At 51.6% G+C, this 17,452-nt stretch overlaps 7 protein-coding genes across 7 annotated transcripts; 3 read left to right on the top strand and 4 right to left on the bottom strand.

Annotated features, from left to right (window-relative positions):
• Positions 1 to 3,465: 3,465 nt before the first annotated feature.
• V8C40DRAFT_245038 (Alpha/Beta hydrolase protein) lies at positions 3,466 to 5,113 on the bottom strand. The gene is made up of 3 exons (XM_083215786.1): positions 4,819 to 5,113; positions 4,082 to 4,689; positions 3,466 to 3,920 (listed from the first exon to the last, which is right to left on the bottom strand). The coding sequence occupies exons 1-3, from the start codon at positions 4,938 to 4,940 to the stop codon at positions 3,730 to 3,732; spliced, it is 921 nt and encodes a 306-aa protein (XP_083072930.1). The 5' UTR covers positions 4,941 to 5,113; the 3' UTR covers positions 3,466 to 3,729.
• A 932-nt stretch (positions 5,114 to 6,045) lies between these two features.
• V8C40DRAFT_221925 (uncharacterized protein) lies at positions 6,046 to 7,068 on the bottom strand. The gene is made up of 2 exons (XM_083212219.1): positions 6,367 to 7,068; positions 6,046 to 6,308 (listed from the first exon to the last, which is right to left on the bottom strand). Exons 1-2 carry the CDS (start codon positions 6,861 to 6,863, stop codon positions 6,218 to 6,220), a joined length of 588 nt encoding a protein of 195 aa, XP_083072929.1. The 5' UTR covers positions 6,864 to 7,068; the 3' UTR covers positions 6,046 to 6,217.
• Positions 7,069 to 8,904: 1,836 nt separating this feature from the next.
• On the top strand, positions 8,905 to 10,523 carry V8C40DRAFT_265822 (phosphatidylinositol N-acetylglucosaminyltransferase; the record flags this gene model as incomplete). The annotated part of the gene is made up of 2 exons (XM_083219691.1): positions 8,905 to 9,145; positions 9,256 to 10,523. The coding sequence occupies 2 exons, from the start codon at positions 8,905 to 8,907 to the stop codon at positions 10,521 to 10,523; spliced, it is 1,509 nt and encodes a 502-aa protein (XP_083072928.1).
• Positions 10,524 to 12,603: 2,080 nt separating this feature from the next.
• Positions 12,604 to 14,232, top strand: V8C40DRAFT_245028 (CFEM domain-containing protein). Its single transcript, XM_083215785.1, has 2 exons — positions 12,604 to 13,207; positions 13,286 to 14,232. Exons 1-2 carry the CDS (start codon positions 13,130 to 13,132, stop codon positions 13,901 to 13,903), a joined length of 696 nt encoding a protein of 231 aa, XP_083072927.1. The 5' UTR covers positions 12,604 to 13,129; the 3' UTR covers positions 13,904 to 14,232.
• On the bottom strand, positions 13,883 to 15,861 carry V8C40DRAFT_245027 (Metallo-dependent phosphatase-like protein). Its single transcript, XM_083215784.1, has one exon. The coding sequence runs from the start codon at positions 15,699 to 15,701 to the stop codon at positions 14,367 to 14,369; it is 1,335 nt and encodes a 444-aa protein (XP_083072926.1). The 5' UTR covers positions 15,702 to 15,861; the 3' UTR covers positions 13,883 to 14,366.
• Positions 15,862 to 16,094: 233 nt separating this feature from the next.
• On the top strand, positions 16,095 to 16,559 carry V8C40DRAFT_265819 (mediator complex subunit SOH1; the record flags this gene model as incomplete). Its single annotated transcript, XM_083219690.1, has 2 exons — positions 16,095 to 16,214; positions 16,287 to 16,559. 2 exons carry the CDS (start codon positions 16,095 to 16,097, stop codon positions 16,557 to 16,559), a joined length of 393 nt encoding a protein of 130 aa, XP_083072925.1.
• Positions 16,560 to 16,671: 112 nt separating this feature from the next.
• On the bottom strand, positions 16,672 to 17,447 carry V8C40DRAFT_245025 (DNA-directed RNA polymerase III core subunit RPC11). The gene is made up of 2 exons (XM_083215783.1): positions 17,222 to 17,447; positions 16,672 to 17,161 (listed from the first exon to the last, which is right to left on the bottom strand). The coding sequence occupies exons 1-2, from the start codon at positions 17,229 to 17,231 to the stop codon at positions 16,839 to 16,841; spliced, it is 333 nt and encodes a 110-aa protein (XP_083072924.1). The 5' UTR covers positions 17,232 to 17,447; the 3' UTR covers positions 16,672 to 16,838.
• Positions 17,448 to 17,452: the final 5 nt, after the last annotated feature.

Raw genomic sequence — 17,452 nt, 5'->3', positions numbered from 1 at the left:
TGTATTAGCATAGCAGCAGCATAGTACGAGTCTGGCATAGCATTGCAGTAGCACCATCCCATCCAGAAAGTATGGATTTGATCGTGGCAAGCGAGCGAGCGAGTGGCGGCGCCATCTGGGCGAATCCTGGCCTTGAGCTGAGAAAGACGGACAGAACGAGCTGGCCTCGCTTCTCTGATGCTGCTGCTCCGACCGCACTGCAGCTGAACAGCAACCTTGAACTGACTAATGGCTCGAGGGCGTTTCAGGCAAAGACAAACGACGAGTCGAGCCCGTCTGCGGAGCTCCCCGGCTCGGCCAGTGGATGGAGACGGCGACTGCGGCTAGAGACGACTCGGGAAAGGCGAGGCAGGGCGCATAAAGTAAAGCGAGGCAAGGCGATGCAAGACGATGCAAGTCCGATGCGAGACGAGACGAGACTTAGACGAAGCAATTCCGAGTGCATGAATGATGGGTTGATTGCGAGAGGATGACGGCTGGGCTGGACATTTGCATCCATTTGCCTCAAAGACCGCGGGCCGCCTCCACGGGGGTACAGACACGGGTAGGGGCACAGCTTACGGGTGTTACCTGGAACATTGGAGCACAGCTTAGAAGAGCTCTGGGTTACCTGAATTAGGGACTACGTAACGAGTAGCACTGAGGCAGCTACGGAGTACAGAATGTACATTCATGATACAACAGTGGGATTTTGATGGACATGGAAGGCTGCTGGTGTGGGCGGGAGCAAGGACGGGAGGTAGGGACAGGCACGGTACAAGACGGGTGGTACCGCACCGCGCATTGCGCTGAATGATGAGGCAGGACAAAGTCGCGCCGAGTTGCGACAGGTAGAGGTACCGGCCTGCTGATGGAGATGGAGCTGCGCCTGCCTCCCTTATGTCATCGGTCAGCTGCCTCGACAGGAGCATCAAATTGATGTACTTCAGGTACCGACAATCGCAGCAATTGTACCTCCTTCCAGCACCAGCTCTGCTCTGCCTTCCACGGTACCGCAGGTACGTACGAGTCACAATACTCGTGTGCACACTCGCGACTGCCCTGCCCTGGCCGGCTGACCTGACTTGTAGCGGAAAGGGCCACTGCAGGTAGGTGCAGTGGTGCGCTACCAGCCTGCGAAAAAGGGAAACAAGGCCTGAGAAGAGGGGACGGGGAGCGGCAGGATTGGCCAGAGTCGAGGCAGCAAAAGGCAACCACGGCCCGGCAAACCCAGCCCCTGCCACACACCCATTTCCATGTTGCTATCAGTTCCATCAATTGCAGTTTACTAGTCCAACTAAGTAGTGCAGCTCGCCAGGGATGAGATCAGGGATGCTGCCATTGGCCCTCACCGACGGTCTGTGACGGCGGCTACGTGCAGGCCCTCTGTTCCCTAGGCGCTGATCACTCGCCCGTCAGGCAGGGTGCCGCTAGAGCCACAGAGCCTAGCGTACGCTGCAGTGGGTGAACGCCTAAAGGCCGGCGGCGCTGCGCTGGAGCAACCCCGCCGGCAGCGATGCGGAGCTGGCTTCATCAGCTCGGCTGCCAATGGGGTGCAGCTGTAATCTGTAATATATCATCAATTGATCCATTGATGGGACGAGCCTCAGCTTGCCAGCATCAGCACCAGCCGCGGGCGCACCAACACGAGGACGGGGATGGAGTCAAGCAAAAAAGGTGATGTGAGTACCAGAAGGTACTTTGACAGCCAGCTTGTACGAGTACGGAGTCACAATCAGACGTGCTGCAATGGAATAATACTAATGTCGGCTCTGAGCCAGTCCAGTCCAGCCGGCGGATGCTCAAAAAGTTTGCATTTGCCTCTCTCTCTTCATGTTTTTTACCCCCTCTCCCTCCCTCTCTTCTTTGTCCAGTCGAATCAAATCAGTCCTATATCATCTGTCTCTCTCTCCCTGCCTTGCCCTGCCTTGAACGTTGCATCTGGATCTCATCTTTTGCCGCCCGCTACTCCGTACATACGATACGTGGACGGAGCTGTGCTTGGGAGCACTACTTGTACATGCCTTGACGCTGCTTACCTTATGTAGGTACCATCTCAGAGGCGTGCAGCCTGCGTCTGTCGTACCTCATCATCTGCATCTGCTGCGTGCGTGGGCCTCGAAAAACGCACCAAGCTCCAAGGTTTACGGACAAAGCAGCTGCGAAAAAGGCAAAACGGAACATTGGCCTTTTTATCCGCGGGCGTACCGTACGAATCCAGGATCCATAACGACGGCATCTGGCCCTTTGCTGAGGCCAGAATGGCTCTCCAGCAGTCAAGATTCACTTCCACACTCGTGCAGCTTCCCAATCGCGACTCTCTCTGCCTGCTTTGGGGGCCGCGGATGTGTCTTGTCACCCCCAGTTCTGTCTCGTGCGTTTGCTTTTCATTAGGCAGGATAAGAATGGGTTGCTGCCAACGGGACCGCCGGGTGGCGTGACGGACGCCAATAGCGGGAACGGCTGGCCCCTATCCTGCACTTGGCCTCGTTTTCTCGTTCGTCGAGAGGAGACTCGTCGACCCAAGCAAGGCTCGCTCGGCTGGATGGAGCGGGCAGGTGGCTGACTGTCCTCGTGAATAAGAGCGGCTGAGGCGGAGGGAGCTGCGAGTTGGTGGCCAGCCGATACTCTGACAAGACGACGCTAAACAACCAACCAATCTTCTTCGCCTTCACGCTTCGCCTGGATCAGCGCCAGAACCAATGTCATGTCGTTGCCCGACACTCTTGCAAGACAACGACGTCGTCATTGTCAAGCGCCGCTGCAAGATGACCAACGCCTTGGCTTTCATCTCCCCGTACTACCTAATTTTTTTCCTTTTTCCTTTTTTGCTACCTTACCAGTACGAGCACTCGTGTATCACATACGGGCCGACGACTGTAACGCAAAGCCGGGAGCGGCGCTCTGCTACCTTACCTCCCTAACCTTGCCTGCTAGCTCCCTCCTTTGATGCTTACCAAGTGTGCACAAGCAGCATTATGATCACCACTAGTAAAGTCAAACCAGCACAAAGCACAACTACCACCCTCGGAGCTGCTACCAGTAATAGCTCGTGCTACCCAATTCTCGTCAGCAAAGTGTGGAGAGAGGCACAGAGGAAAGGGTAGAGGCCAAGAAAGTGAATTTATTCCATCCGACAACCGTCTTTCGGAAGGACTCTTGCCCCCGTCACATTTGCCGCTGGCTTTAGAGAAAGAAAGCAAAAATGACCCCCTTAATCTTCTTCCTTCTCAAGGGATGACTGTTTATGTGCTCAGCTGCATTGATGCCATTGATCAATTCCTGTGAGCTGCAACATTGTTATCGTCAACGCTCGTTAATGATTGGCTGGCTCCCTCACCTCCCTACCTTGAGTACTAATCTACGGAGCACCATGTACAACTTGGCGACAAATGGCCCGTCTTGCATGTGATACCAGCTTCAAAGGGGGAAACATGCACAACGCAACGGCAAGCACGCACAAGGATGAGGATGCCCGGGGATGGCCTACGAAGCACGCCGCGGTACGAGTGTATTGTTCAAAACCAAAATGTTACCATTCATCTACCTGCCCCTGGGTCATCATTTTTCTCGTTACATGACGACCTAGCTGATCGCGGCGGGGCTTGCAGCGACCCAAAAGCAAAGAAAGACCAATGAGGAAAACAACTGGCGTCGCGTCGTTGTCGACAGACGCGACTTGCATGCTCACTAAGGTACGAGACAGGCATCGACACTAGTATCACTCATGCCTTGGACGTTCCGGAGCGCTCAAAGCCGACTGCCGCGACTCGAGCTGCTGCTGCCAAGAAAGTCATTTACAAGCTTCGCAAGCTCGTCGGCGTATTGGTACAGAAACCCATGTCCTGAATCCGGAAACAAATGCAGCCGTGCATCCGCGAAGCTAAGCATCTTCCATATCAGGATGCTGTTGTCGGTAGGTAGCAGCAAGTCCTCGCAACCTACAGGAGCGCAGGCGTGTCAGCAACTGCTTCTTTTTCTTGTTTTACGCAGTGGCCCGACGGATATTCGATCCATTGGTTAGGGGGCCGCCGCTAGAATTAGATTTAGGGGGGCAGAGACGAAGAGGGAGGGGGGTAAAAGCAGACGCGAGAGAACTCACCATTGGCGATTAGCACCGGCAGACGCAGCTGGCCGAGCCGGTCATAACTCCCATCAGAAGCGTTTTTCTTATCCATAAACCTGACAAACGCAAGCGCCTGCTTATGAGCTGGCCCTGGAGGCACTGGTTCGCATCTCACCTCTCCGGAGTCGCTTCTACCGTTGGCGATGCGCTTCCATGCTCGCTTACCCGCCTCTCGACTACGCTCAGAGCGCTGCACAAAGGAGCCCTCTTCGAAAGCTTGCTGCTCCTCCTCTACAGTCCTGGCCGCCTTCATACGCTTGAACGCCTTGCCATCGGGCGAGGGTTTAACGCCGTCTCCGGAGCTGGGAATCGTGCCGCAGAGCACCAATCGCCGTACCTGCTCCGGCGCGTTGAGAGCCATGAGCTGCGCAACGCAGCCGCCCATGGAATAGCCTAATACGTCAACCTTGCTCCCTTGGCCAAGGATTTGTTTGGTCACAGCGCTGTAATGCGCCGCCCAACCGGCAAAGGTATCGGGAACGTCGCCCTCGGATCGGCCAACGCCGGCGTTGTCAATGAGTAATACTGGACGCTGAGCGGCAAGAGGATTGACCAATGCCGGGTCCCAGTGATCCATTGTTTGTCTGTGTCGCAACAGCCGAGGCAAAGTCGACGGCATCAGCAGTGGCCATTTTCAACGACCGTTTCTCAGAATTGCGAGACTCTGATGAATGGGGAAATCGAATGAAAGAGTAATCAATCGGGTGACTCACTTGAAACCCGGGATGAATAGTAACGGGATGCCATGCGATACGCCGAGTTGTCTATAGGCAAAGGTAAGGCCGTCCACCTTGACGAATTGGGTTTTTGCCGTTTCGTACGTAGCCATGGCCATGTTTACAGAATGAAAGAAGGCGAGTAAAAAGGACTATCAAATTGGTAAGTGCGTAAGTGAAATGCGAATTGCATAAACAAGATGCCTCTAGAGCTCGCCGTGTAAGAAATCACGAAAGAAGAGCATCCGAGACTCCGTTGATATCGTGGTAGTCCGGAGTAGTTATATCGAATGTTACCCCATACCTTTTACTCCGCAAGCCAAATTAACCGCTCCCGCATTTATAGTGCACTTAGCGCCGAAGTAATCCACTGTTTTGTCCACCTTACGCCGAAAACATTCAAGTACTACCTATCTAGAAACAGTAATTTTTCCGATTTTTCTCGATTGGAAAAGCAAAGACAGTTTTTATATGAGGCACAATTGCCATAAAATTCTCTAATTGTCTCACCTTTTTTATTTTATTTTTTAACGTGCCCTTTTTGAAGCTTGAAAGCGAGAGTTGTTGCAGTGCAGTTCGTATGTCTTGGCCCGAGGTTAAAAGAAAAGTTCGGCTCGCCGAAAGTGTGGAACCCGCGGGCTAATCAGCTTTGCTCCTCTGGGCTTCTAGTTTCTTGGCGCTCAGCATTCTGTCCAAATAGGGACATTTGGCTGCTTGAACTTGATATAAGAAGAATATATGTAATAGAAACAAACAAAGATATTTATAATGCGGATTCTCCCACTGTTCTATGGAAAACCGAGATGGCTGCTCGTATTTGATTGAATCGTATCTAGTGGGTTTTCACGTGAATAACGAGATGGCTTGCATTACTGGATTCGTGTAAATCCCAAAAGAGAGGTGGCGAGTAGAGAGACCTCGAAGGATTTCTGGCAGGATGACGCGTAATAGTAAATAAATAACCTTATGATTCTAGGGCTAAACTAGTGAGACTAGCGAGCCACTGCAGGTGTACACGCGTCCATGCATACCTAGTAGTAATCAAACTCTAATCTATCATGGAAACCCTCTCGTTTGGCAGTCCATTTCCATGCATCTTCTGCCCTTTGCTTGAATATCTGCGATTAGAAATTATATATATGTGGTTTATACCTCGTGAAATATTTTGTGTCTGATATACATGTTTCTCGTCCAGCTTACACAACCTGCATTGTATCCCATTCTCGAGTAGTTTCCAAGTGCCTTATGCCCCTTGGTAAAATGCCTCAACGCCCCAAGTGTAAAATCAATCCCAAGAGCCTCCGCCTCGTTCATTCGTTTGTCACTGTTTCAGTTGACGCTGTCTCTGTCCGCCAGCTATGTGCTTCATTTAAATGTAGAGCTGGTTGCGATCCTGTTACGGCTCCTCCTTCTTGGAATCCAACCCCTTTTCGACCGCACTAGGCTCAGGTTCTTGATTCTCAGAATCATCTGCTGGACGGTACAAACTAAAGAAAAATCAAAATTAGAGAATTGAAAACCAGGTTGGAATGACCTTGAACTTACTTTCTCATGCAAGAACAAACAAGGGCAAGAGCCAAAGAAAACCCCAAGATGAAGAGAGCAAACCGTTGTCCAAAGGCACGGTGGCGATGGAAGCCATGGTGCTTCTTCTCCCGACTCCAGACAGGAACAAACTTATCTGAACCATACGACGCCATCAAGTCACCGTTGGTATCAACGATGACGGATTTCCCCTTGTCATCAGAGGGAAAGACGGGCACAACCTCGGTGTTCTGGCTCGTCTCGAGGAGTTCGAGAGTTGCGTCGAGGAAGTATTTCGTAGGCTGGTCAGTCTTGGAAACCTTGTCCCACAGAGTCTTGTCGACTCTGAAGACACGATATTTCTTTGAATCTGCCGGCGAGTCTCGCTTAGATGCAGCTTGGGAGCGCTTTGTGATGGCGGCAAGGGGTGAAGAGCCATCCCCTGCTGTCGGGGCACTTAGAACTAGGCCCGTGACATAGAGAATAGTCAAAAGGAGAGAAGTGGTTCTGATAGCCATGTTGATGAAGAGATGTCGATGATGATGATGGAAAGAAAGGAAAGAGAAATTTGTGTTTCTTTTTAGACTTGTTTCTCGGGGTTCCTAGGTGGAGGCTGAATACGACGATTATGAATCAGCGAGTAACCGTAGAATAGGGGACTCGCTCAAGCGTAGCATAAAGATGAAAGAGTTGTAGAGTCTTTGATATGGTTTCTCGATTATCAAAATAAAGACTCAAGATGCAGTGATATAAAAGAAAGCAATAGTTGAACAAAACTTGCCAAGCATAAACTCGACAAACACTTCGACCCAGAAAAAAGGAGCCAAGAACAGGGAGGAGAATAAAAAAGACGCCTAATAACACAAACAACTAAGCTTTTTTAAACAAGAGGGGCGGAGGAGACAAGTTTCGGAGGGGGGCTCAGCCCATCAAACGTTTGACGGCCAGCCAAATTGACTGGGTCGGGGAGCAAATATGCGTGAGTGAGAAAAATCCGCTAAGCAAGGCGCAGCAGCACGTCGCGGCCATGCCTCGTTTGGCACGGCGAAAAAGGGCCCGTGGAGGATGGGACAGCACAGCAGATTGTTTTTTACGTGAGCAGGGGTGGTGCAGGCAAATTGCCGCATCGTTTGCGTGGACCAACAGGTATAAAGACGATTGAGTTGATAAACTATGGCGATTCATGATGGAAAGGAGAGGAGGAGAGCTGAGGTGATATTATATGATCGAACTCTTAGTTTCGTCGCTCATTTCTACTCTGGGAAATCACGGGCAACAATTGTAATTTGTTGATGTTGCTTACTGTGGTGTTGCTGAGGTTAGCCACCGAAGAGAGAAATACGTGTAAGTGCCTGTTGCGGGCGAGACTTGACTAGCAGACCGTGGTTCCTTTTCGTGATAGTGGGCCTGGCAAAGGCAACTCCGCTTCGGTAGGTATCCGAACAGGTAAGACCAGTAACAGAAGCCGTTCAAAAAGATAGGATTTGTGTGTGAGATTACGAGGCGGGAACTGAGTGGGAGCCGTGGGAGCCGTCACGTTGTCACGTTGCTTTGGAGACCTTTGTCTATCCGCATGAGATTGGACGTCCGTTCTTGTGTTAGACGGCCCCGTCCAAGGGACCACCTGAAGCAAGCCATTGGTGGCTGAAAGAGAGGAATTTTTGTCTTCAACACGGGAGAGGAGGGCTATGTAGGGTTAATGCTGTGAACCCGCTTGGGGTTAATAAAGAGAGAAAGAAGAATAAAGAAAACTTGACGAAAATAGGGGGAGGAGAGGGTACGGAGTATCTAGTGCTGTAAGAAAAAAAAAAGTGAGTGGCTTTGCAACTCTTGACGCCCCCATTTCCCAAAAGGGCAACCCTGAACACGCGCAGATCGCCCAAGCGATTTAGTTTGAGATATACATTTCTCTTGGCATTTCGCCTCTATTTGTTACCTTCACATGGCTCCGGGTGTCAAGTGCCGAGGCTTGGCTTTCGTATTGCAATTTTGTTTATTTTAGGCATCCGCCGACATTCTAGAAGCTTTGATGATGATGATGAGGCTCAATCGGAGCGTTACGTAACGGCGGCAGTTGGTGGACGATGGTTAAAGGGGATCGCGATGGACTTGGCATTGACAATCGGGCCTTGGAGGGATTAGACGGAGAATCGCTCACCTCACCCGTGTTTGGCTTCGAGCTATCAACTGAGTTGGACACGAATGGTTAGTATACGATACTAGTTGTTCTGGTGGCTTACAACGCTCTTCCTTCAGTATCGGATACTTGATACGCTAGTACCTCTAGCCCCGCGGGTGACGTTCAAGTTCAGGCCAGGGCACTTTTGTCCCGACAACATCCAATTGAACCTTTTTGCGCCAAACAAACTTGTGTCGGGATGGAAGCAAACGTCACCACCACATGAAACGCCCCAGATGCCCTCTTCAGCTCCATGCTAGCAGCCCGTCGCCAGAGTCCGCAATCACTGCTAGCAGCCGACGAAAAGCGCCGGGCTGAGGCGAAGCCCTAAAAAGGCCAGCAAAGGGCCCGAGCAGCAGCAGCAGCAAGCTTTCTTCGCGATGCCCTCGCCCACCGACGACGAAACGCCCTTCCCTGCGCTGAGCCACGCCGCGGGCCTCAATGCGCTGGACCGCTCGCACCTGTCGCCGCACGATGCCTTCACGTACCCGCTGCGACAGCCGTACGATGGCGACGGGCCGGCCGATCCGCTGTCCCATCTGAGGCACCTCAAGGACGACCGCAGCAGGAGCCGGCGCCGCAAGAGGGCGTGGAAGAAGCTCATGTGGGTGAAGCAGTCGTGTAAGTTCTGCTCTGTCCGCCTATCAGTGGGCATCGTTTATGCTTTTTCAGGTTTTCTCCAGGCAGACTGGGACTAACAGGCAGATTTCTTCTCTTCCCCCTTTCTCTAGATCCGGACAACTATACCGATCAGGCAACGTTTCTCGAGAACCTGCAGCGAAACCCTCGGCTCAAGCCCTACGACTTCTGGCCGCTGGTGGCCGACTCTACGGTGATTTTGCAGCACGTGTGCTCCGTCATCCTCTTCATCGTCTGCTTCGTGGGCATCTTCCATGGGCGAGTCTCGCCCGTGTCCCTCGTCAGCGGGAGCAGCTTCACCACTTTTCTGGGCTGGATCCTCTGGGAGCGATGGGTCTCGGAGGAGGAGGACAAGGAGGACGAAGTGACCGCGGGCGGCGTCGCTGCCTCTGCGACCAAGACGGAGAGCATACGACGGCGAGCCCGCGCGGCTAGCATTCGTCGACCGATCATTACACCCCGTTCCATTTCTACCACGTCGAGTCGTCCGACCTCGGAGTCTTCTTCTTCGCGGCCGTCTGCGGGAAACTCGACGATTAATATCAAGGTGCAGATCCCAGATAACGAACAGATAAGGGCAACCATCATTCCGTCTCCCTCCTCCACCACCTCTCCGACCTCGCCCACATCGCCGTTGTCATTAGGGGGAACTTCTCGGCACGGCATCAGTGCCGATGGCCAACCATTACTGCGTAGGGCTAGCTCGGACGTGATGCCCGACTCTCCAATAATACCAAACGAGGCAAATCGCCTACACCAGCGCCTCGGCACAATTAAATCAGCTTTGCTGATCTACTGCACGCTCCTCGGGCTCAGCCCCATTCTTAAATCTCTCACCCAGTCCACCTCGAGCGACAGCATCTGGGCCATGTCTCTCTGGCTACTGGCCATCAACATCTTCTTCTTTGACTACTCAGGCGGCGTCGGGACCAAATTCCCTGCGTCGCTATCCACAAATGCAGCCCTAATGGCCTCGACCGTGCTAGCAAGTCGCCTACCTTCCACCAAGCAGGTATTTTGCCTGACGCTTTTCAGCATTGAAGTGTTTGGTCTGTTTCCTGTGTTTAGGCGATATGTCCAGCACCGTAACTTCAGGCAGCATGTGATTCTGACCGTGCTGCTTATTCTCGGGGCGGGATGGGGTGTGGGAGTCGTGATAGCCGAGCCGAAGCCTGACTGTTGGCCGTGGAAACGCGGTATCGGAGGCATGGTGGTGTCTGTCCTAATTGCTGGTATTGCGACGGGAGGATGCAGCTGGTGGCTGATTGGTCTGCAGAGGTATAAGAACGAGATTCGGGGGCCTTGGGATCCTGCGAGACCTATTATTATGAGCCGGCAGCGTTGGGACGATGATCGGTAATTTGATGTAGAGGATGTTTTGGGTTTACTAGGAGTAATTTATGGGATTTGTAGAGCTGCGTATAGAATTATAGTAGCTGGTCTTGGCAGACATAATATGACATGACATGACTGAATTCTACTCTCATCCTGTGTTTGCTTTATTCGCCCTGAACAGCTATCATATTGACAAATAGCGGTAGAAATACTTGGGGAAACAGAGTCAAACCAGTATATCCTACGATCGGGCATTGTCAGGTAATAGGTGCCAACTAGGACAATCATGGATGTTTAAGCTAACAATTTAGCTAACAACGTTTGGTTACTGTTTAGTAGGTGAATCATCGTACACACTTGTAGTTTCTCTCTGGTGATCCCCTATTCATTAGTGTACGTACAATCACACATGTCTATTCATCCCATCTCACAGATGCCTAGCAGAGAATGCCACTTACAACGAAGCTCCTACACCAAAGCTTGAATAAATTGCCAAATCAGTACCGCCAAGCCGTCGGCCCGTCTCGCCCCAGCGAAAAGGGCTGGATTCAAACAGACCCCCGCAAAGTGCATGCGTGCGTGTGCGTGTGTGTGTGTCAGTTCCTTAATACGAGGTTGCATTGACGGGTGACCATTCAGCTCGGTGTGGCTGTGTGTGCTGAATTCTATGCCATGTAACAAGTTTTATACAGGCATGGCGGCTATCGGAGAATTTGGGAGAGCTTTTAGAGTCTATGGTTTAAATTTAACATGTCAATTTGCTTTGTACTGCGAGCAAATCTCCGAAGCGGTATATGTTTGTTTGTCGAGTCGTACGAGGGGTGGCGTTGCTGGTATTTGAGAGAGACATTGGCGATCCGAATACGCGGGCGGGATGGTACTGTAGCCGTAGCCATACAGGCGGGACGAGAAAAAAAAAAGAATAATAAAATGTGTCTCGGGGAAGACATTTTGAGTCAAAGTGCGCGACAAGCTGGAGATGTACCTTGTTCCTGATACGAATTTGTATCAAATTTTAGGGGTCCATCTTGTGTGTGATGCTACCTATTGGGGGTAAACTGGCAAGTGCTCGTACGAGTCAAGTCGAGACAGGGCAATGCTGTAATAGGAATTATGTAGCACGGATATTCTGTACAGCTCGATGAAAGAGACAGTCTGCTAACATAAATTGTCTTTTCTTATTGCTGTCTACGGAGTACAGTCGTTGGTACTTTAGTACCTTAGGACATCAGTGACTGACACCAACAGACGGAGAACACACGTAAACACGTCACGTCAAATCATGTCCATCAAGGTAGTCTCTTCTCCTCCCCAGTCTCTCTGCTGACAACTTACCTAACAAATAGTACATAACAAAAGCGAATCCTACCTGTGCTCGACTCGACTTCTGATACTCCCCTGTGGACGGACCGCGTTACACCATCTGTCAGTGGCGGCGACTGCAAGGGGGAGTGAACAGACACAAAAAAAAAGTCATCCACCGCCTCAAACATCAAACAAAACACGTCTCCACAGCAGCTGTCAGTCTCGGGCTTGTTCCCCGTCTCGCTGAGACACGGCAGAATCCGAAATGACGGAGACGAGCAGCATGGCGATGGTCCGGACTTGTAATATTTCTGTTGCTTGCTCTATACATGTATACCTGTTGTCAAGAAATATGCCACCGAGTCCCGATACCGGTGCATACATGTACTGCATCCTCATATGCTCCTACATACCGTAGACAGACAGACAGACAGACAGACAGACAGACAGACAGATAGACAGATAGACAGATAGACACCTTCAAATCCCACCTCGTATAAAAACCCCAAGAAAAGAAGAAGCAAAAAAAACCGAAACACCTCCTTCAAGGGTTCCAGCCTACTCTGGCTTAGCACGCTTCCCTTCTAGGCCCTCTCCACACGAAAGCCCATGCAAAAAAAGGGCACAATCAGCAAATAGCTGCAAAGACTAGCACGATGTACCTTGCAGGTGGCGCCGTTGTCCAACCCCCCGCCACTTGCGCCCAGCTACACGATCCAATCAGCGACCGCCTCCCTCGCAAGCTGCTTTTTTCTCTTTGTTGCGCGGCGGGATTTTGACTCGTTGGGCCTTGTGGCGGGATTTTGTGATGCTTTTTTGCCATTGGAGGTATCCAACTAAGCTACGTTGGTTCCTTTTGGGGGACACATCAAAGCAACGTCCGAGTACGAGGACATACAGGCATCCATTGGAGCACTAACGCATCGTGGCAGTCCAGTCCAGTGGGTTTATAGCAGCAGCTACTACAGTACACCGGAGCTCTCTCACGGCTGAATATCACACTGAGGGCCCTGCATCCCGCTAGACAGGCCGTGCATTCTGGGGGAGCTGCCAGCACTTTCTGCTCGCTTCGCTTCCCCGGGCTCCTCCCCTGCGAACAAAAAATCCTACCTCTCTCCTCGTACTAGCCATAGCTGGGTGGACTGATAAAAAGAGGCCTTCCTTCCCACCGACTACGCTTCACCTCTCTTTTCCCCCTCCTGTTTTTTTCCCTCGCTGAATTTTTTGATACCCGACTTCTCCTGAGCTCCTCCATCTTTTACTCTTGAAAGACCTTCACTCGCTTTCTCGCACACAGAAAACAGAAAAGACACAAACACGCTCACGATGAAGGCCTCCGTTATCGCCCTCCTCCTCTCCGGCCTGGTTGCCGCCCAAGATTTCACCGGTCAGCCTGACTGCGCTGTAAGTTACATCCCTGACGAGATGGACACAAGCTCAGAAGACACACACTCTTGGTCCAGCACTAACACACGCGTGTAGATCGACTGCCTCAAGGAGGCCATCCCCAAGGCCGGCTGCGCCCTCACAGACACCGCCTGCCAGTGCCAGGTCGACACCCAAGCTAAGCTCGTCGGCCTCGCTGCCCCTTGCCTTATCAGCAAGTGCAGTCCCAGCGACCTCGCAAAGGCACAATCTGCCGCTGCCGCTGCCTGCAAGAAGGACACCAGCGGCTCTTCTTCTTCCTCTTCAACTGAAGCCTCTTCTCACACTTCCGCCTCTGAGTCCTCAAGCGAGACCACTACCGCTGGCTCTACCACCGAGTCCACCACCGAGGCCGGCAGCACCACCGAGGCCGGCACTACCACCACTGGTCCTGCTTCTACCACCGCTTCAGAGACCTCTGGTTCTTCTTCTTCGTCTCATGCCACTTCGGCCGGCCACACCAGCCCGACCTCTCCTCCCGGCGGCGTTTCCAACAGCACCACCTCCGGTGTTCGCTCTGTCGTCACCCGCACTTCTACCGCCTTTGTTGACGGCGGCTCCGGTGGCTCCCAGACTTCTGGCGCTCCTGCCTCCACCACCCTCGCCGGCAGCGATGCTTCCGCCCCTGCGGCTGGCATTCTCGGCGCCGTCCTGGCTGCTTTGATGGCTTTGTGAATGCAACGATTATCATATTCATTGTTAATAGTTGTCGAAGTATTGGGCTAGCATGTAATCATGATGTGACGAGTTTATAATATGAAGTGGCGTGGACATTCAAAACGGCCTTTCTTTTTCTTGGGACCATGATTGACTCATCTGGTCATGGAGTTACTTTTTGAGTTTTGTTTTTGTAATGCAGATTCTGACTGAGCGCTTGTTTAATACCACAACGCAATAATATGAAGGCTGATATATTAAGGCATCCTTTTCTTTGATGGCATTATTCGTATCTATTTGAAGTCTGAGCTCGTATAGGGATTCTCATTGTCTTGTTTGTGAAAAAGATCGTTATAGCGTCCAATTGGAAAATGAGATGGAATGTGTGTTGAATTTTTATGATATCTCTCATCATTGTCTCTCATCATGTGTTTATCATATGTATTCCTCCAAGATTTCAATTGATGTTTTCGTCACAGATTTACGCTTTTGTCCTCGGCAAGTCGATGTCTATTACCCAGGGCATCTGTGATGGACGGTACCGGATACTCATAATTGAAGCATTGACAAAGAGCGTCTCCTCTCCCTGCTTGAGCATATTCTCCCCTTCTGTGAGATCGAGGTAGCAGCCTCGGTCCTTGCTTAGCTCCAAGAGATTCTGATCCTCCCTACCAACCACCGAGTCGTTTGTGGGGATGGATATAGGGGGTGTCGTGAGGGTATAAATGAGGCGCGAGTTTTCCCAGTCGGCAGCGGTAGCGGGCGAGATGATTGGTTGTGAGCCCGCGGTTTGCTGCTGTTGAGCGTCCTCCTCCTTGAGTCTAGGAATGTCGGCGTCGGCCTTCCATCGGATGAGGTGAGCGCCCCATGCTTCGTGGATATGGCCGAAGCAGTGAATTTTGGGCTTTGCGCGGTGTATGGACCGGAAGAGGTTTCCGCAGCCGGCGTTATTGTTCACACGCGTCTGGTCGAGGATGCCCAGGGGAGGGCCGTGGGTCATGGCAATATCGACGTCAGCCGGGATGTCGAAGTTGTGCTCGCCTGCTTCGTACTGAAATGCCCAGTAGCCGTATGCGGGTGTGTTTGGGCTTGCAAAGATGCGCAGCCGTGAGCCATTGGCGAGACCCAAATCGTACGTCCCCTCGGTGAGATATTTGACACAGTCCTCTTCAGCTTCCTTGATGATCTGGTTCACCTCGTCATACTCCAACTCTTCCCCGCCATAGCGCTCCTCATAAAACATCCTGTCAAGCATCAAGTCGTGGTTTCCCGCAATGACGAGTTTCAGAGGCGCGGATAGTTTTCTAAGCATGGAGAAGGTTTTGCGGATCTCTTCGGGCTGTCCACGCTTGGTCAGGTCGCCGCAGTGAAGCACGACGTCTGCCTCCGGGAGTGGGGATCTGAAGCCTGAGGGAGCATAAAGCTTGCCTCTGGGAGTTTCGAGCTCATCCTCAGTGTTGATGGGATTGTCTTCTTTGGTTTGTGGGACGGAGCTGTGCGTATCTGATATAATGAGGATGCGGGTTTTGATGGTGGCTGAGGAGGACGAGGAGGGAGGAGACAAGGGAGGAATTGGCATCTTAGTAGAAGAGACGTTGTTTAGGATTGGAGTGTTGTATGATGATGATGGTGAGAATTCTGAATTCTCTGAGGAGGATGTGTTTGTAGGCGTTGATGATGACAATGTAGAAGTGGAAGCCTTGTTGTTGTGTTGTTGATGCCTGCTGGTTGGCTTATAAGTGCAGCTGATGTTTCTCCGCGGTAGGCTCCAGGCAGCATGTGAGTGTGAGGGCCGGAACCAACGGCTCAGAAGCATTGGCACATTGGAGAGGCTTTTCTACAGCATCAGGATTGCACCAATTGACTCGTGTGTTTGATCACAAAAGATGCAGGTTTTAACAGAGATAAAGAGTGAAAAAAAAATACGGTGAGTTTCTGAAAAGGTTAAAATCATATGAGAAGGAGGCTGATGTAGCTCATGAGGTCAGCGCCAGAGAGTGTGGGGGATTAGTGGAACCCCGTGCTTCTTATGTTCTAGAGCCTCTAGCACAAGGTACACACTTTTGGTGCTACAATACACTGAACCTCATCTCCAAAGATCCCGTCGCGATTCAGCCTCTAGTTTGAGATCCCGCTCGACCGCGCATGCGCATCACCACCAGAACTTCTAAAGGGTTTATTCGGACTCTCAACGACAGCAACAGTCACAATGGCTTCAGAGGCGCCTCAGGACGTCTCCATGAGCTCTACCCCAGCTGTTCCTCCTGCAGCAGACCAAGACCAGGAGCCCAAGTACGGCGGCTATTCGCGCTTCGAGATTGAGCTCGAGGTAAGCCATCACGACTCCCATCATTCCACGCTCCTCCTATGAACAGCTCTACTGACTCCGAAATCCCTGTAGTTTGTCCAGTCACTCGCCAATCCCTACTATCTCAACCACCTCGCGTCCCAGAAGCTCCTCACCCAACCCGCCTTCATCGCCTACCTGGACTATCTCCAGTACTGGTCCAAGCCGCCGTACCTGAAATACCTGACATACCCCGGGCCGACGCTGCGCCACCTGCAGCTTCTGCAGCAGGAGAGATTCAGGCAGGACATCATGAGCCCGGACCTCGTCCAGCGGCTGGTTGAGGACGAGATGAAGGCTTCGGTGCAGTGGCATCGCGAGCCTTGACAAGAGCGCACGAATTACGATTGGTGATATGGGTGTGGAGAGCAAGGCTTCAGTCCATACGATTCATTTTTAACGATGCACACGGATACCATTACGAATCAACAAGCATGGGCGAACAAAGAATATCGAAATTGTCGAAGGAAACCGCTTTTTAATGTCTATTTTATGCGAAACCAGCCGCCGAAATATACCAAACATACTCCATAAGGATCCCATATCCTCCCCCCCAAACACCCAAAATATCAAAAGAAGGAAAGAAAATATCATCACGACCAGCAATCAGTTCTCGCGCCATCGGTGACCGCACGTCATGCACTTGAAGAAACTCGTCATGGGCTCATCGGCACTCCGAATCTGCACCTGGAAAAAGGCCGCCTCCTCGCCGGTGCATCCCTCGTTGGGGCACTGCGCCTTTGACTTTTGCGCATTGTCCCAGGCGCCGGGGCCGCCAAAGACGTCCTCCCTCTCCTTGCGCTCAAAGACGCGGCGGGAGAAGACCGGGTCGGTGATGGCGTGCTCATACGGGCATGTGCGGCACTCGAGTCGGTTTGTGCGGTTAAGCGTCAAGGAGACGGTCAGGATGTTTGCGCAGTGTGGGCAGACTGGGGTTTCTGGTTAGATGTCGGGACGTCAGACGATATGGAATCATTTTTTATGCTTACAGAGAAGCATGGCTGCTGTGGTATATGTAGCACCCCAAGTCGGGATAGAAGGGTTTAAGGGATAGATGCGGATTTATAGATAATAATAGCAGGAAGTGATGCGATTCCTTCAAGATAAGTGTTATGCAGTCTTGAGCTATGCTGTTGTAGTCTTGAAAGAAGAAAAAATGACTGCTTGAAGCTCGGCATCCCAAAAGTCAAAAAGTCGATGAGCCAAACAATTCCATGGTG

The sequence above is a fragment of the Trichoderma camerunense genome (genome assembly GCF_050948025.1).
Source record: "Trichoderma camerunense strain CBS 138272 chromosome Unknown V8C40scaffold_9, whole genome shotgun sequence".
Lineage (NCBI taxonomy): Eukaryota > Fungi > Ascomycota > Sordariomycetes > Hypocreales > Hypocreaceae > Trichoderma > Trichoderma camerunense.
Note: the sequence above shows the minus strand (reverse complement) of the source record. Positions and strands in the feature narration are given on the sequence as shown.

Bases quoted from the DNA above. Each gene is read 5' to 3' on its own strand.
- V8C40DRAFT_245038 (XM_083215786.1), bottom strand. From the start codon at position 4,940: ATGGCCATGGCTACGTACGAAACGGCAAAAACCCAATTCGTCAAGGTG. The intron at 4,690-4,818 runs GTGAGTCACCCG...GTTGCGACACAG, and splicing joins CTATTCATCCCGGGTTTCAA to ACAAACAATGGATCACTGGG. The intron at 3,921-4,081 runs GTGAGTTCTCTC...GCGCTCCTGTAG, and splicing joins GCCGGTGCTAATCGCCAATG to GTTGCGAGGACTTGCTGCTA.
- V8C40DRAFT_245028 (XM_083215785.1), top strand. From the start codon at position 13,130: ATGAAGGCCTCCGTTATCGCCCTCCTCCTCTCCGGCCTGGTTGCCGCC. The intron at 13,208-13,285 runs GTAAGTTACATC...ACACGCGTGTAG, and splicing joins CCGGTCAGCCTGACTGCGCT to ATCGACTGCCTCAAGGAGGC.
- V8C40DRAFT_245027 (XM_083215784.1), bottom strand. From the start codon at position 15,701: ATGCTTCTGAGCCGTTGGTTCCGGCCCTCACACTCACATGCTGCCTGG.
- V8C40DRAFT_221925 (XM_083212219.1), bottom strand. From the start codon at position 6,863: ATGGCTATCAGAACCACTTCTCTCCTTTTGACTATTCTCTATGTCACG. The intron at 6,309-6,366 runs GTAAGTTCAAGG...ATTTTTCTTTAG, and splicing joins GTTTGTTCTTGCATGAGAAA to TTTGTACCGTCCAGCAGATG.